General features: G+C 40.8%; 1 protein-coding gene across 6 annotated transcripts in view; it reads right to left on the reverse strand.

Annotated features, from left to right (window-relative positions):
• Positions 1–7,503: 7,503 nt before the first annotated feature.
• The window catches only part of NDP (norrin cystine knot growth factor NDP), an 85,988-nt gene continuing 75,584 nt past the window's right edge, over positions 7,504–17,907 (reverse strand). For all 6 annotated transcript variants that reach the window (XM_083171036.1, XM_083171031.1, XM_083171034.1 and 3 more), the window contains one exon: positions 7,504–9,721. In XM_083171036.1, coding sequence (XP_083027162.1) covers positions 9,494–9,721 — 228 coding nt within the window. In that variant the 3' untranslated portion in view covers positions 7,504–9,493. The remainder of the gene's footprint in view (positions 9,722–17,907) is intronic.

The raw sequence follows: 17,907 nt of genomic DNA on the forward strand, positions 1-17,907 counted from the left end.
CTGTATGTAGTCATGTGCATCTTCCTGTTCACACTACGTACTGTATGTAGTCATGTGCATCTTCCTGTTCATGCTATGTATGTAGTCATGTACATCTTCCCATTCACACTACGTATTGTATGTAGTCATGTACATCTTCCTGTTCAACACCACGTACTGTATGTAGTCATGTGCATCTTCCTGTTCACACTACGTACTGTATGTAGTCATGTACATCTTCCTGTTAAACACCACGTACTGTATGTAGTCATGTGCATCTTCCTGTTCACACTACGTACTGTATGTAGTCATGTACATCTTCCTGTTCAACACCACATACTGTATGTAGTCATGTACATCTTCCTGTTCAACACCACATACTGTATGTAGTCATGTACATCTTCTCGTTCACACTACATACTGTATGTAGTCATGTACATCTTCTCATTCACACTACATACTGTATGTAGTCATGTACATCTTCCTGTTCACACTACGTACTGTATGTAGTCATGTACATCTTCCTGTTCATGCTATGTATGTAGTCATGTATATCTTCCCATTCACACTACGTACTGTATGTAGTCATGTGCATCTTCCTGTTCACACTACCTACTGTATGTAGTCATGTGCATCTTCCTGTTCACACTACAGTACCTACTGTATGTAGTCATGTGCATCTTCCCATTCACACTATGTACTGTATGTAGTCATGTACATCTTCCTGTTCACACTACCTACTGTATGTAGTCATGTGCATCTTCCCATTCACACTACGTACTGTATGTAGTCATGTACATCTTCCTGTTAACACTACGTACTGTATGTAGTCATGTGCATCTCTCGTTCACACTACCTACTGTATGTAGTCAGGTACATCTTCCCGTTCACACTACATACTGTATGTAGTCATGTACATCTTCTCGTTCACACTACGTAATGTATGTAGTCATGTACATCTTCCTGTTCAACACTACGTACTGTATGTAGTCATGTACATCTTCCTGTTAACACTACGTACTGTATGTAGTCATGTGCATCTCTTGTTCACACTACCTACTGTATGTAGTCAGGTACATCTTCCCGTTCACACTACATACTGTATGTAGTCATGTACATCTTCCTGTTAACACGATGTACTGTATGTAGTCATGTACATCTTCCTGTTCACACTACGTACTGTATGTAGTCATGTACATCTTCCTGTTAACACTACATACTGTATGTAGTCGTGCATCTTCCTGTTCAACCTACGTACTATATGTAGTCATGTACATCTTCTCGTTCACACTACGTACTGTATGTAGTCATGTACATCTTCTCGTTCACACTACGTACTGTATGTAGTCATGTACATCTTCCTGTTCACACTACGTACTGTATGTAGTCATGTACATATTCCTGTTCAACACCACGTACTGTATGTAGTCATGTGCATCTTCCTGTTCACATTACCTACTGTATGTAGTCATGTACATCTTCCTGTTCACACTACGTACTGTATGTAGTCATGTACATCTTCCCGTTCACACTACGTACTGTATGTAGTCATGTACATCTTCCTGTTCAACACCACGTACTGTATGTAGTCATGTGCATCTTCCTGTTCACACTACCTACTGTATGTAGTCATGTACATCTTCCTGTTCACACTACGTACTGTATGTAGTCATGTACATCTTCCCGTTCACACTATGTACTGTATGTAGTCATGTACAGATGGAGCGGGTCTCTTCCTTGCAGGGGATGGTGACGCCAGCCATCACCCGTCTCTGCGCCATGTACATCTTCCTGTTCAACACCACGTACTGTATGTAGTCATGTACATCTTCTCGTTCACACTACATACTGTATGTAGTCATGTACATCTTCCTGTTCACACTACGTACTGTATGTAGTCATGTACATCTTCCTGTTCACACTACATACTGTATGTAGTCATGTACATCTTCCTGTTCACAATACATACTGTATGAAGTCATGTACATCTTCTCGTTCACACTACATACTGTGTGTAGTCATTTACATCATCTTCTCAGTCACTGTGTACTGTATATAGTCTTGTACTGTATATCGTCGCGTTCACACTACATAATGTGTAGTCATGTACATCTTCCCGTTCATACTACATACTGTATGTAGTTATGTACTGTACATCTTACCGTTCACACTACATACTGTATGTAGTCATTTACATCGTCTTCTCATTCACACTGTGTAATGTATTTAGTTGTGTACTGTACATCTTTGCCGTTCACACTACATAATGTGTGTAGTCATGTACATCTTCCCATTCAAACTCAATAATGTGTGTGGTCATGTACATCTTCCCGTTCACAATACATACTGTATGTAGTCATATACTGTACATCTTCCTGGTCACACCACATACTGTATGTAGTTAAGTACATTTTCCCGTTCACACTACATACTGTATGTAGTCAGGCACATCTTCCCGTTCAGGCTACATACTGTATGTAGTCATGTACTACTTGACATATATGTAGTCATGTACACAGAGGCAGAACTCTGGGAGGCAATGGAGTCATCTGCCGCCGGGCTCCTGCTCCCAAGGGGGCACCTCTCCTCCCCTGCAAGTTTAAATCAGTTAATTGAAAGACATCAATATCGCTTCTGTGATTGAGATCTGAAATGTATGTGTCCTCTCTACCTCTCTCTGGGCCAGATTCTCTAAGCTTCAAAAGTGATAAAATGGAGAGTGATAAACAGCCAGCCAATCAGCTCCTACCTGCCATGTCACAGACTGTGTTTGAAAAATGTCAGGCAGGAGCTGATTGGCTGGCTGTTTATCACTCTCCATTTTATCACTTTTAAAGCTTAGAGAATCTCGCCCTCTATCTCTATATTTAGATATACAGTACATAGAGATTAAATATACATTTCAGAATGGACACACATATAGATTGCATAAGGATGTGTGTGTGTGTGGGGGGGGGGGGGGGAGGGGGATATACATGTATTGCCTCCGGGCAGCTGGGATGAACTTGCGCCACTGCATGTACATCTTCCTGTTCATGCTATGTATGTAGTTATGTACATCTTCCTGTTCCCCCTACATACTATCTGTAGTCATGTACATCTTCCTGTTCACACTACATACAGTGTGAGACATTACTAAGACAGGGGAATACTAATGATCCACATTATAAATGGATACGTCTGAGATATTCCGGCAAAGATGTGAATAGGGCAAATTTACTAAGATGCTGTATTCACCTGATTCATATGTTCCAATGGCGTAGATGATTTTTGATAAACCTTCCAGTACATATAAACCCATGCTCAGTTAGGCTTTAAGCCTTGGAGAAGATAAGGTAGATGGGGATAAAGTATCATCCAATCAGCTGTTAATGGCCATGTTACGGGCTGTGTTTGAAAAATGACTGCTAGGAGCTAGTTGGTTTGTTCTTTATCTCCATGTACTTTTTTGCTTTCAATGGCTTAGTACATAGGGCCACAAGGAACGTACAGTATGCCTTCTTTTGTGTTTAGCAGTATTTTCATATTTGATTTATGTCATTGTTAACTAGGATACTGGTATGTAGTCTACCCCTTTAGTCAATAACCACCTGCTATGATGTAGAATTAAGAATTAAAACTTGTTGAAGCACCATGGGCCTTATTCTAGTTCACTCTTTCTGACAAAATCCTTCTTAGATGGACAAAAACCATATGCACTGCAGGGGGGGGGGGGGGGGCAGATGTAAAATGTGCACAGAGAATTTGATTTGGGTGAGTTATTTTGTTTCTGTGCAGGGTAAATAATGGCTGCTTTATTTTTACACTGCAATATAGATCTCACTTTGAAGTAAAACCCCACCCAAATCTAATTCTCTCTGCACAAGTAACATCTGCCCCCCTACAGTGCACATGGTTTTGTCCATCTAAGAAGGATTTTGTCAGAAAGAGGGAACTAGAATAAGGCCCCATGTGTAGCTGAACAATACTGTCTCATTATGTGATAACTGTCAGAGATTTGCATACATTTCAGAAAAAAATTATTCGGGGCCTGATTCAGGCCTGTATGTTCACAGCCTAGCGAACATATAAATGCCACCAGCCCACCGCCCGCTCGTCTGCACCCCCACTGCGAAAATTCCTGCATTTGCATAAGAGGGGAGGTGTACTCTTACACATCCCCTCGCATGTGGCCGCAGGAAAAATTACTGACCATCAAATGATTTTTTTTCCCTGGTCACAAATAATAGACAGTCTAAACTGACTTTTATTTCTGGCGGACATGGCCGAAAAGGCGCTGACATCATGTGACAGCAGCTGCCTGCCCCGAGCAAGTATCAAAACGGTGGGCGCTCCCCTACCCGCCCCCTTTCCCTCCCCTGCCAGCAGGGTCGGTGCAAGGCACCGGAGCGCCCCAGGCGAGTCGGGGTGGGGGCGCCCCGGTGCCGGGGGGGGCGGGGGTACCTGTCCTGCGGCGCTGTGTATTTCAATCCGGCGGCGGAGGCAGCGGGGGTCCCTGCAGTCCATTAGAAATCACGAGCGCTATCCGCCGGGCTATGCGGAAGCGCTTCTAGTGTGAAAACACTGGCAGCACGCTGATTGGCTGAGATCAGCGTGCGCCGTGCTGCCAGAGTTTTCACACTAGAAGCGCTTCCGCATAGCCCGGCGGATAGCGCTCGTGATTTCTAATGGACTTCAGGGACCCCCGCTGCCTCCGCCGCCAGATTTAAATACACAGCGCCGTAGGACAGGTACCCGGGCGGCACAAAATGCCGCCCTCCAGTGGCCGGCGCCCTAGGCAAATGCCTAGATTTGCCTAGTGGTGGCGCCGGCCCTGCCTGCCAGTGAGAATGCCTCTGCAAATGTGAAACGGCGCCAAATCTGGCCCAATCCGATTGAAGCTGTATCAGGCCCTTTATGCGTGATTGCTGCTTTAATAAGTTTGTATTTATTATATTGCTTTTGTTTGTTACTTGCTAGATTTTATTTGAAGAGAGTGGAATTTAACTTTTGCTCTTAGCTAGATCTATTATGCCAAGGTACACTGGCTAATATTACTACCATTGCTGATTTCTACAGTTTTCTTCCCTTCAGGCACATTGTAAAATATACTAATACTATCAGCAAAATCAGGGATATTTCCGCAATACACAAACCACAAACAATATTCAAATAATCCTTTTGAAAAAGAGAAGGAACTTCTGGGCAAAACTGCTTACTTGCCCTCCGAATTGTCCAACTATAATAGTATAAATGAGACCCTTTGTATCCATTCCAGTACTTCATCCAGTCCTCATGTAAATGCAGATGTTTGGGCTTTAAAGCATGTGGCTGTTTTAAACTTGGCTGAGTACCGAGAGGAGGTTCCGTGATGTATTCGTTGATGATTACCTGTAAGATTTGCAGTACTGATGAGTGAAAGGGCCAGGCACAGAGTTATACTGTATGCACACTTTAAATCTACAACACCTGCTCAGTTTTTTATAGTCAGTTTGCCAATTCGAGAAATTATTATTACTATTATTATGTTAGCATTTATATTATGTGCATGCAGGGACGGATTGGGCCGCCAGGACAGCAGGTGTGTTACCGCTCCCTCCTTAAACTACCTGCCTGGCCCATTCTGCCTACCGGCCGGGGCTGCTGCATGCATCTGGCCCAGACGGTTGTCACACTGTGGAACTCAAACAGAAGGTTTCATCGGATCAAAGATAGCAAGCACTTCTGGGTGCTGATAGCTGGGAGCAGTGGCAAAGCATTTTATGCTTCTGCTCACTTGCCTTATTATTAGCAGAATGCTCCTCCAGGCAGCCAACAGCCGTCACCTTGTAACAGCCTGGTTGACCCTGTATTCCTTCACCTGTCACAGACCTGTGCCCATGCCATTATTGTAGCGTTTGTGAGACCCATGTTTTTTTATTGCAGTTTGGAGGTGGGGGGATGTGGAGAAGGTCCAGGAGATAGACAAGGTGGTTGCAGGGGTGACTGTAATAATAATGCCACTATCCTCTGTCTGTGTTACCTGTCTGTGTTACCTCTCTTCATAGTGCCTCATATGCCTTCCTGGTGCCTCTCTCCACTCTGCGAATGCACAAACCCCGACCATCGGGGCTGGGGCCGAGTTTATATCGCAACGAGCAATCCTGAATCGGCCCCTAAGTGTAGTGGATCCATGATCGAGCTTTCAACTTAGGGCAGTATTCAATGTAAAAAAATGCAGTGTGCAGCAAATCCTGTTTAGGATTCACTGCAAACTCGCTGTGTTCCGGAAGGCTAGCTGCCACTCGCTCTCCCAGTATTCAACGTTGCAGGGGCTCGTTGCCCCTCGCGGCGAATCTTAACCCCTGCAGCGGACGAGGTGGCAGGGAGATTGCAGTCTCCCTGCCTGCCCCAGAACGTATGTGGAGGGGAGGGAGGCTCCCCGGGACCCAAGCTGCCCCCCCCCCCCAGAGCCAGCATGGGACTGGGTATATTCACTGCTCCAGATCGTGCATATGTAATGATCGGGTGCAGTGAATATATGAATATCTAATGAGCAGCTCTCGGCTCCGGCCCCCTGCTGGCTGTTATGTGTAAAAAAAAAATATATACAATTTTTAAATTAAATATATATTCATATGCTATAAGCACATGAATAAAAATAGCATGTCCCTTCACAGAATAAAATTCCTGATTTTTTTTACACCAAAATTAAAAAAAAAAACTTTTATTTTAAAAGTTCACATTCCACTTCTCCATGAAAAGATGGAGAATTGCTACATGGAGAGGCACGGCGAAAATCACTTAGAAAGACGGCGAAAATATCACATTGAATAGGGTGGTTCACTTTTTGAGACCAAAATTCTCCGTCCATAAAACACAGCAAATTTTTCTCATTGAATACTGCCCTTATTCGTATGAGCTCCTACATTTCGAAAATTCAGGGGCAGATTTATTAGGTTTGGTGGTGTGATAAATAGGCCCGATGATAACGCAGCAGCCAGTCAGCCCCTAACTGTTGTTTTTTAAACCTAGTCTACAACTAGACAGTTAGGAGCTGGTTGGCTGGTGCATTATCACTGGCAGCTTTATCACTTCTCCTGGCTTAATAAATCTGCCCCTCAGTTTCTGAGCTATCACACATACCTAAAATATGCCATTGGCTTGCTTTGTCAGATTGCAATAATAACAATAAATACAAATATATATACACTGTATATATAATGTTAATTAGAACACATAGGCTTTATTCTGGTTCACTCGTAATGGCAAATTCCTTCTCAAGTGGACAAAACCATGTGCACTGCAGGTGGGGCAGATGTAACATGTGCAGAGAGAGTTAGATTTGGGTGTAATTTAATTTCTGTGCAGGGTAAATACTGCCTGCTTTATTTTTACACTGCAATATAGCTCTCAATTTAAAGTAAAACCCCACCGAAATCTAACTCTCTCTGTTACATCTGCCCCACATGCAGTGCACATGGTTTTGTCCATTTGAAAAGGAATTTGCCTCTACGGGTGAACCAGAATAACCCCCATAGGGCTTTATTTACTAAAATGGGCGTTCTATTGAAGATGGGATGTTGCTATGGGCAACCAATCAGATTTTATCTATTATCTTCTAGAAGGTGCTAAATAAATAAGAAGTAGCTTTGGATTGGTTGCTATGGGCAATATCACATCTTCAATAAAACTCCCATCTTAGTAAATAAAGCCTGTACAGTCACATAGGAATAGACTTGGATTACTTTAAAGCTTAAAATCATCAAAATGATAATATATATAAAACAATCACATGTCCTCATCCCCGGTCCTTTAAATAACTTGCTCAAAGTACAAGACTGCAGAGACCAAGCTTTGAACTCAGCAGGAGAATACCTGGAGGTACCAGGAACATAAAAACAGGCCATATTGAGAACATCTGTAACTGCTGACATTTTGCTAAACTAGTAAAATTCTTTACAAAAAATAAACAAAAGGGAGAATGTTGTGCAGTTCATATAATACATTCTGAAAAGTAAATCAGCCTCTATCAAGAGGCCACCACTGTGTATTGATTTATTTTCTTTTGGAGAAGGAGGGATTATATTTGCCACTTGACACAACTTGGCAAGCACTTCCTGAAAACAGGTTATCTGTCATTCCTTTTGTGATGGATTCTTGTTTGGTTGAGAACAAATGCTTTTAACCCATTACATGTTTTGGATTGTATACACGGTGGATAAAGATACATCAGCTGTAGTTTTCTTTGCTTTATTAAAATTAGTTATTACCAGTAATTTATATAGTACACACATATTCCGCAGCACTTTACAGAGGATATTTGGCAGTTCTCCCCCCCAGTGGAGCTTACAATCCATATTCTTTGTCATATGTATGCGCACACACTTTCACTCTACTGTAGGGTTCATTTTGTTGGGAGACAGTTAACATACAATTTTGGATTGTGGGAGGAAACTGGAGTACCCAGAGGAAACCCACACAAGCATAGGGAGAAAATAAAAACTCTGCATTGTTTGTTGGAAATACAACCTTTGACCAGTACAGTATATTGCTAGTTACTTCCAGAACCTACCTGTATCTGTTGACTGGATGCAGTTACTTTACAGTAGCCCCAAACATGGCATTTTTAGAAAAACAAATGCAAATTTTTTTTTATATATTCTTTTTCAAAAGGGCTGGCCATTGGTATTTTAACCAAGTTGCAAGCAGTAACTATGTTGTAGCATTTAAAAATAAATCCAGTCTAAAATGGATTTCTAAAGGAGCCCATACACCAGCGGATGCAATCCTCTGATCCACTGATTCACTTGAAGCCTCGATCTGCCAATCAGATGCGGCCATTGATTATCAGAGATTTACCAGCGGATCAGGGAAATGTGACAAGTTAAAAACATCCCATTTCTGCGATCCCCGTCTGGATCGGGGGTCAGGATTTTTAGACATGTTTACTATCCCCGATCCGCTGACAAGACCGTCAGGGAATATGGTGATTGCCCCAATACACTGTATGGGCCCCTTAAATCCAATTCACTTTAACTGCAAAGGCTAAGGTGGGGGAAATAAGAGGCAACCTTTTTGAAAATATAATACTTTAAATAATAATTTTATTGTTTTTGTCAGTATATCATTGTACTCTAGCTTGTTCTGTACAAATGAATAAACAAATAAACTTACCATTCAATTTTCATCATTCATCCATATTTACTAACAATAATGAAACTGGGAATGAAATGATTGAAAATATACATACAGTATTTGAATACTCTGTAAAAGAGTCACATACAATAACCATACTGTAATCCATCGTCCATACACTGGAACATATAAGATCTGGGCCAAAAAACAGATCCTCAGGAATACCTTTGAAATTTGAAAACTGTTCATTTCTCATTTCACACTGTGTGACACCAATTCTGTATGTAGGACATTATTTGTGTCACTTCATAATAATTTTACCTCAAAAATAACACTTAATAAAAATATATCACATATTTTGATGACTGTCCTCCATGTTTAGAATTGACGCAATCCAGTTGTCTTTTAAAATGTGTCCCTAAGAATTGCATTCCTCACAGTGACAGGAAAGAATATATCGGTATGTGGCAGTCAGCCGGATTCCACCAGAGCAACGGAGCCTAATTGCCTTCAACTTGGACGTTTGTGGGCGGCAACAATGACACGTGGAGCGAAACGGCTGCTTTAATACTGTGCTGAAGGATACAAGTGGGTCAGAGCGAGATGTTTGACTACAACGTCCCTCACAGCGGGCGAGCAATACCATCTAGAGGGAAGAAGAAAGAAAACAATTAGAATAGCACAACTCAATACAAATACTTAATAAAGTTAAAAATGATACTGTACATTAAAAGTGTATAGAATAAGAAATTGTTAGAAATGTAAATATCACTTAAAGATGTCCACCTTTCATGGGGTGGTACTGACATATTTAGCCTTGAGAAAATAAAGAATCGATTACAGTAGATCGTACACTTAAAATAACCAACATTAAAATATTAAACAAAGCATTGTACTTTTTGATTGGCATTGCTGCCACTTGTGGCAATATACTGTATTGCTGTATGCCTAAATATACTGGCTCTTAAAGCCCTAGAGTCTTTAAAGGGGCCCAGTGCTTGTAGAGATCAGTTGTTTTATTTTATGACTCATAATAGTGCCTTAGTTCATTTCTGAACCATAGTAGTGCCCTAATTAATGTTATGCCCTATAGTAAGTAGTGATCTAGTTTAATTTCTGCACCATATTACATGATGTCACACTGTAGGGCTGCCAGTACGCATTATGCAACACAGTACATCCAATTCACATTTTTTTTTACATGCAGTGTCCCCAGTTCATATTATGCCACATTACCATGCTCCCAGTTCATATTATGCCACAATATACTGCCTTCACTTTACATTGTGTCACATTACCATGCCCCTGTTAATATTAGGTAATATTATAATACCCTCCACTTCATATGCTATAACATTACAATATGCTGCTCAGATTATGCCACATTACAATGCCCTCCAGTTCAGATTATATGGATGTATTTTGAGGTCCGAGTGCCCCAGGAAAAGTACAGTAAGGTACAGTACTGTCCCATCCTCCCATATTCTTGGGAATATTACATTCTATTTATAACTTGTTTTCCACCCACACCTTCACCAACATTCAACCTTCCACCTCGCCCAAACTTCACTCACACCATCACCAACATGGACCGTCAAACCTACCCCAAATCCACTTACTCATTCCCAACTCCGCTCACAATTCCACACCAAATCCACTGCACCTCTCCATGTACCACCAGTTGCAGCACAGGAAGACCTGCTTTGAGGAGAGTGTCTGCCTGCTGCCTCACAAGGGCTCACAAGTCACACACAAGACTGCTGCTGGGAACTATTGGTGCCTCCAAACTTCTACCCTCGACTGTGGGTGGCACTGCTGGGCAGAACTAAAGTCAACCCACTCCTCAAGTGGCCCTGGTGAGTGCTATACTGGCCAAGGCATAGATACAACCCTGCAGATTGCACGACATAACACTCCATGCACCCACTATAGCTACACCCATGCCTCCATGTCTATGGTTGCTGATAGCGGGTAGGGGGTGGTGAGTAATCAGCAATACAGTATCTATGATATGCCCCTAAAATAAAGTGAGCACATTTTTCAGAGGACCCTGGTATTCATCACAATGGTGTGTGGCTTTGCCTCCACCCTAGATCATGTCCCCTCTCTACTATTGAGGTCTGGTCAATCTCTAGATGGCAGCACTTGGGGTTCTCTATATTGCTCACACTGTTTGTCTCTACAAATTCCAGTTTTGAATGTGTGACTTTATGTGAAAGCTGGTTGCCTTCCTCTAGCGCATGGATTTAGTTTTGTACTAAATAAGAATCTGGAATTATGATTTATTTCCTATCATCTGTTTATACATGACACTTGGCATTTCCTCATCAGCATACCTGTACCCTCAGTGGTGCCTTCTGATTTACTGCACACAACTTGACCTGAGTTTTAAATAACATCTTTGGAGAGGTTCTTCGTAAAGCTGTGATCTGCGATATTTCATTTTGGTCTTTGGAATGGAGTTTTGAAATACTGACCAAATGTTCTCTATTACTTCTTTTGCTTTGTATTCAATTCTTAACAACCATTTTATTGTAAATGTGGAAAATGTATGGTAGTTCTTAAAATGTAACATTATTGTATAAATTATATTGGTCATGTCATGTTGGCTGTATTACTCTGTGCTTCTCTTCAGAATGTACCGCACAGTGCATCAGATACAGAGGAGATTATTCTGGTTCACTCCTTGCAAAATCTTTCTCAAATGGACAAAACCATGGGGTTTATTCTAGTTCATTCTTTCTGACAAAATCCTTCTTAGATGGACAAAACCATGTGCACTGCAGGGGGGCAGATGTAACCTGTGCAGAGAGAATTAGATTTGGGTGAGTTATTTTGTTTCTATGCAGGGAAAATACTGACTGCATGATTTTACACTTCAATATAGATCTCACTTTGAAGAAAAACCCCACCCAAATCTAATTCTCTCTGCACAAGTTACATCTGCCCCACCCGCAGTGCACATGGTTTTGTCCATCTAAGAAGGATTTTGTCAGAAAGAATGAACTAGAATAACCCCCCATGTGCACTGCATGTGGGGCAGATATAACTTGTGCAGAGAGAGTTTAATTTGGGTGGGGTTTTACTTCAAAGTGAGATCTATATTGCAGTGTAAAAATAAAGCAGTCCGTATTTTCCCTGTACAGAAACAAAATAATTCACCCAAATCTAATTCTCTCTGCACATGTTACATCTGCCCCCCTGCAGTGCACATGGTTGTGTCCATCTAAGAAGGATTTTGTCAGAAAGAATGAACTAGAATAAACCCCATGGTTTAGTCCATTTGAGAAAGATTTTGCAAGGAGTGAACCAGAATAACCCCCAGAGTTAGAAGAAATTTAAAAAATGAGAAAAAAAGTGGCACTGCAGAAAGGGCAGATTTTAAAAGTGCAGAGATTTATAGGGGTGTATGTAATAGGGTGCACGTTTGTCGGAGATGGGGACTTTCATTTAAAGCTGCAATAATTTACAAGGCAAAACCAGCAAATGCTGAACCTTTGACATACTGTATGCCCCATAGTTGCGAGGGGATATGTTAAACCCTTCACTGCAAAAGACAAGTGGGAAACGTACTTCAGATACAGTACACAGAAAGACTACAGAGGACAAGCTCTACTCATACTGTACTCCGCAGCAAGATAAAGAATTAAAAAAGTTATCTTGCCATTACCATTGCTCCCATCAACTGTTGGGGAACCCCTGCAGTTGCCAGTTGTGGTCACAAAATGATATTGGCTCTTGCACGTGCACAGGCATAATTAAAAAATATATATATATATATAATCAAATTAATATGTGTAACGACTTTCCCTATATCTTATCTATATCACCTAGTAAGTTGACAGTCCCCTCTTTCAAACAGCACAGCCACATAAAGGCTAAGATATGTTCACAATAACTGAAACAGTGCCCCCCCCCCCCCCCCCCAAAAAAAAAAATTCTACAAGTATGTGGATTGAGAACTCTCCCATCTAGTTACAAAGAGTGGTCCCTTCAATGAGGTAGGTTGTCTATTTTTTTTTAAATGTTGTACCTTCTAAAGCTACCATATTGTTCCTATACATAGTGGGCGAGATGCCTTGAAAAATGATAAAATGGAGAGTGATAAACCACCAACCAATCAGCTACTACCTGTCATTTTTCAAACACAACCTGTAACATGGCAGGTAGGAGCTGATTGGCTGGTGGTTTATCACTCTCCATTGTATTACTTTTCAAGGTTAGTACATCTGGCCCAATAAGCGTTTAAAGTGAGAAAGCTCAAATTTCAAATAAAATCGTTTTTACCATTTAGGAAAAGTGAATTAATGGCAAAACAAGAACCACAGTGTATATATCTACAGTCCTTTTTAGGACAAAAATCATGTTTGCTTTTAGTTCTTATTTACAACATTTTTTTTTGGTATGTGGGTGAATTTTTTTGACATATTAGACTCATACTTGCCTACTCTCCCAGAACCTGTGTGAGACAATTTATTGTGGTAGTCCCCTGGGCTCCCAGAAGAGTTGGTACTCCTCCCACTTCCCTCCATATTCACAATTCCTGGAGATTAATAAAGTTGCCAAGTATGGTTAGAATTAATAAAAAGAGTAATGGTATTTTCTGAAAATACACAGTCTTCTGACCAGGGTATCATTGCGTTGCTACAAATAAAAAGTATAGTAATATAAAACAGGTTAGTGTTGAATTCACTGAGCAATTATTCTTGAATACATGCTGCTCTCTATGTGTAATGGAGAAAGACACCAATTCTCCCAAAATATACGCAATGAGGGTGAAATACATAGAATGGCACAGGGTTCAAGAAAAGATGTTTGACAACCTTGCTACACATGCATGAATAAGGGAGGCATTCAATGTGTGCCGATAGGGTAAAAATATCGGCACTCACCTATTCAATGCTGCCATTACCAAGAGCATTGAAGGCTGTCAGATCTGACTTTTTTAAAGTCGGATCTGTGTTGTCTGAAACGATCGCGGATTGTTGAATTTACATACGGTTTCTGACAATTCACGGCCATTTCCGTCAATTTGCAGACTTTGCGACACTCGGCAGTTGGCACATTGAATACCGAATGTCAAAGTAATTTTGGAAGCCGTCGGAAACGTCCGGGATTCCGACTGTTGGGATGTCCCGACAGTCGGAATCCGGGATTGAACACCCCCTTAGTAGTAAAACAACATTTATTATAAATGAAATAAAATGCCAACCATTTAGCAGAAATGACATCCAGACAACTTCATAGTTTGAGCAAAAGTGCATGGGTCTCACCATAAGGTGGAGCTGCGGTGGGCTAGCAAAGAAGGTCCAGAGCTGTGTAGCTGGGCACTACCGAAGAAAATTTTACACATACGGGATACACGACTTCAGTAAGTGCTGGTGCATCTAAAGTGCTGGTGCCATAAAGTGCAAAGTTCAGTTATCATGCACCTGTAGCAAGGTTGTCAAACATCTTTTTGAACCCTGCGCCATTCTGTGTATTTCACCCTCATTACAAATAAAAAGAATGTTGGAATATGATGAGCACAAGGGTAAGAACAACCTAAACGGTAAAGATATTAATTCTAATGTCAGTGTTATAACAAAGCTGCCTAGTATTTGTCTCTACATATTATAGTAGCCAGTAATTTTCATGCATGCAAGAAAATAATGCCCTTGCACCCCTTGCATTGCAAAATGGTTTGGTCCAGGAGCTCCCTGTTTGCTCATCTGAATCCAATATCTACATGAACTCTCCCTCTCTTACAGCAGTGTCTAATTAAAGTGAAATGCAAATATTTGGTTTCAGACCATAACTTTACAATACATGGAAGTAATAGCAGTAATACAAGCAATCAGCATGCTGAACATCCTTTGCTAAAAATGAATAGAAATGACAAGACTTCATTGGTGCTAGTATCACATGGACATACATGACTCTAGGTTAGGATTGTCAATTTTAAGCAAGCAGAACAGTTTGTTTATATGCTTTGATTCAGCATTTCACAATCTTGAGTATTACAGATCAGGTTTTAAGGATATCCATGCCTGTGTCCAAATCGACAAATCAAATTGACTGGGGTAGAAATCAAGGGGCTGATTCAGACCCTGTCCCCGATGGTCAGGGTTTGCACATGCATGAATATACGCATGCGCAAACTATCGACCATGATACATAGTGGTAACGAAGGGGACGGGCAGGGGACTGGAGCAGGGGAACGCCCAGCATTTAATTTTTTTTTTTTTTTATCAATCATCATCACAATGATTGATCGAATTTTTTTTTTCTCCGTTCGTAATTAAAGGTCAGCCTGGACTGATTTTTTATTTCAACGCTGTCGTCCGAAATCATGTGAGGTCAGCTGCTCGCCCCGAGCAGGCTTTGACATGCCTGCATTTGGTGGGGAATGTTCCAGCATTTCTTTTGGGGATGCCCATAAAAGGCTGGGCGTTCCCCTGCTCCAGTCCCCAGCCTAGCAAACAAGTCACCAGTGCTCAAGCATGGATATCCTTAAAACCTGGACTGCAATGGCAGAGTTTGAGAAACTCTGCTGTAAACTGTGCAGACATTGTCTGTCTAGTGTATGTGTAGATTTATATACACAATGACATCAATAAAAACGACATCAGAGTTACAGTCAGACACATACCAGACACATCTCACCACTATTTAATGCAAACGCTATTCTAGTGACCTTTAAAGAGTACATCCTAGTGACTGACATATAATGCAGAAAGCATGGTAATCACTAACATACAACACATGGAGCATTCCAGGGACCTACATAAAAATACATATTGTGTTCTAGTAACCTATATATAATCCAAGCAGTATTAAAATGACCAATAGCTTTGGGTACTATATCCACGCAGTTGAAATAATGACGTCAGGAAGCCAGCAGTGGCATCCCGAGATTCAAAATCCTCACAGATCCCAGTAAGTATTTTAACCCCAATCCTAATCCCACCCCGGACAGGTTAACCCTATCCCTTCCCATAGTGTCTAACCCCAGTACTTCTTGTTAGGATTCTGACCGACATGATCCTGATGTATGAACTTTCCTGCAAGCCAACCAATAGACTATCATACTAGTGCAGGGGTCCTCAAACTATTTAGCCGTGGGACCCCATCAGACAATAAACATAATGACAGGAGCCCAGCAAGTTACTGCAGAAGGTCATCACGTCACATGTGTGGTCAGCAGACAGTACATACATGGCAGCATTGTGGAGGCACAGAGTGATGTGAGGAGACTAAAATAACAGTTCAACAGATTTAACAGACTCATTGATTCACTGACTGAGATTAGAAAAGTCCTCAGTCTGATGGTCAGCAACATGGAGTCGCGACCCCATGCTGAGAAGGTCGGGACTCACTTTGGGGTCAGGACCCACAGTTTGAGAACCGCTGCACTAGTGGATCTACATACAAAGGTAGGAACTGATATAGAGTTCATGGAACATTCTTAGGACCTATATAAAACACAGAGAACATTCAAGTTATCTCTCTATATAAAGAAAGTTCCTTAATGACTAATATGCAATATTTACAGTTTCTTATATAGCGCAGCATATTCCGATGCGCTTAACATTCACATTTATGTAATACAGATGACATTTTAGAGATATCTAAATAATACAGACAACATTTTAAGAGAATGCAATACAGAGAAAAATCTTGTGACCAATGGGTATATGTATGAAAAGATGAAAAACTCTATCCATCAAGAGGTAAGTACTGCCGAAAGTACTGCCAGAAACTCCGCCTCCTGTAACTTTCACCAGAACTTGCCTGTTATGTCATCACCATCTCAGGATTGCTAGATAAAATAAGATTAATGAAAAATTGCAATGGTGAAAATCCTTTTATCTTACAGTATGACATATGTTAATCTATTCATTTTATTTTTAACTAAATGGAACAGAAGTCAAAGTCTAGGCTTTCAGTTACACTGCACATTGTGATCCGGCCACCTGGGTCATGCATGGGCATATCCCCAGGGACTAGCTCAGAGAGGCAGTAAATTAACTCTTACAGCTCTGAACAGTATTACCAAAGCAGATGAGTAAGGTTCAGTCAGATCTTAATGAAAGATGTACTAGAAAATCTCCCTCAACCAATATCCCATATTTAGAGATGTTTTCTGGATTTAAAAATGTGATATGTTTATGTAGATGTGAAAGGAAAGGTTTTGTTTAATGCAAGTACCTTTTAATAAGGCCATGAACAATATAACAAATATGTCTGTTATTGCAAGATTAGCACTATGACATTTTGTTGAACTCTCAAATCTTTCATTCTAATAATAATGTGTCATTTTAATTGAGCCCATGAAAATATACTTACGTATTAGGCAAAATGAGGACACCGTGTCATCAAAGCTTAAAGCTTTTAGAAAACGTAAGCTTAACCAAGGAAATTCACAACTAGGTTAAGAAAAAGCAGTTACAGACATCAGAACTTTCAAATGTGAAATTCAGAGAACCAGATGTCAGACATAAGGAGACACCTGCTGTCTGCCCTACCGAGTGTTCAAATACAGACTACTGTGCAAAGCTGTTCCAATTCTGAATGCCAATTATTGTGCACCCTGTCTGATTGCTATGCATTCTAGATATTACTATTGACTCTTCTGGAAAACAAATATGTTGATCCTACAGTATTCTGTTCATATCAAGCCACTGTATTTTCTATTTTTATGTAAAAGCCTTATCAAGGGGAAAAAAACGTTCCAGGAAATTGTGTTCTATGACAACATAGGGTATGCCTTTAAAACAATAATCTCATGGAAAAGTGTGTACCACCTCTTTATATCATTCACAGTAACAATGGAAAAAATAGATAAGAGGA

This window comes from Crinia signifera, chromosome 2 (assembly GCF_055691185.1).
Source record: "Crinia signifera chromosome 2, ASM5569118v1, whole genome shotgun sequence".
Classification (NCBI taxonomy): domain Eukaryota; kingdom Metazoa; phylum Chordata; class Amphibia; order Anura; family Myobatrachidae; genus Crinia; species Crinia signifera.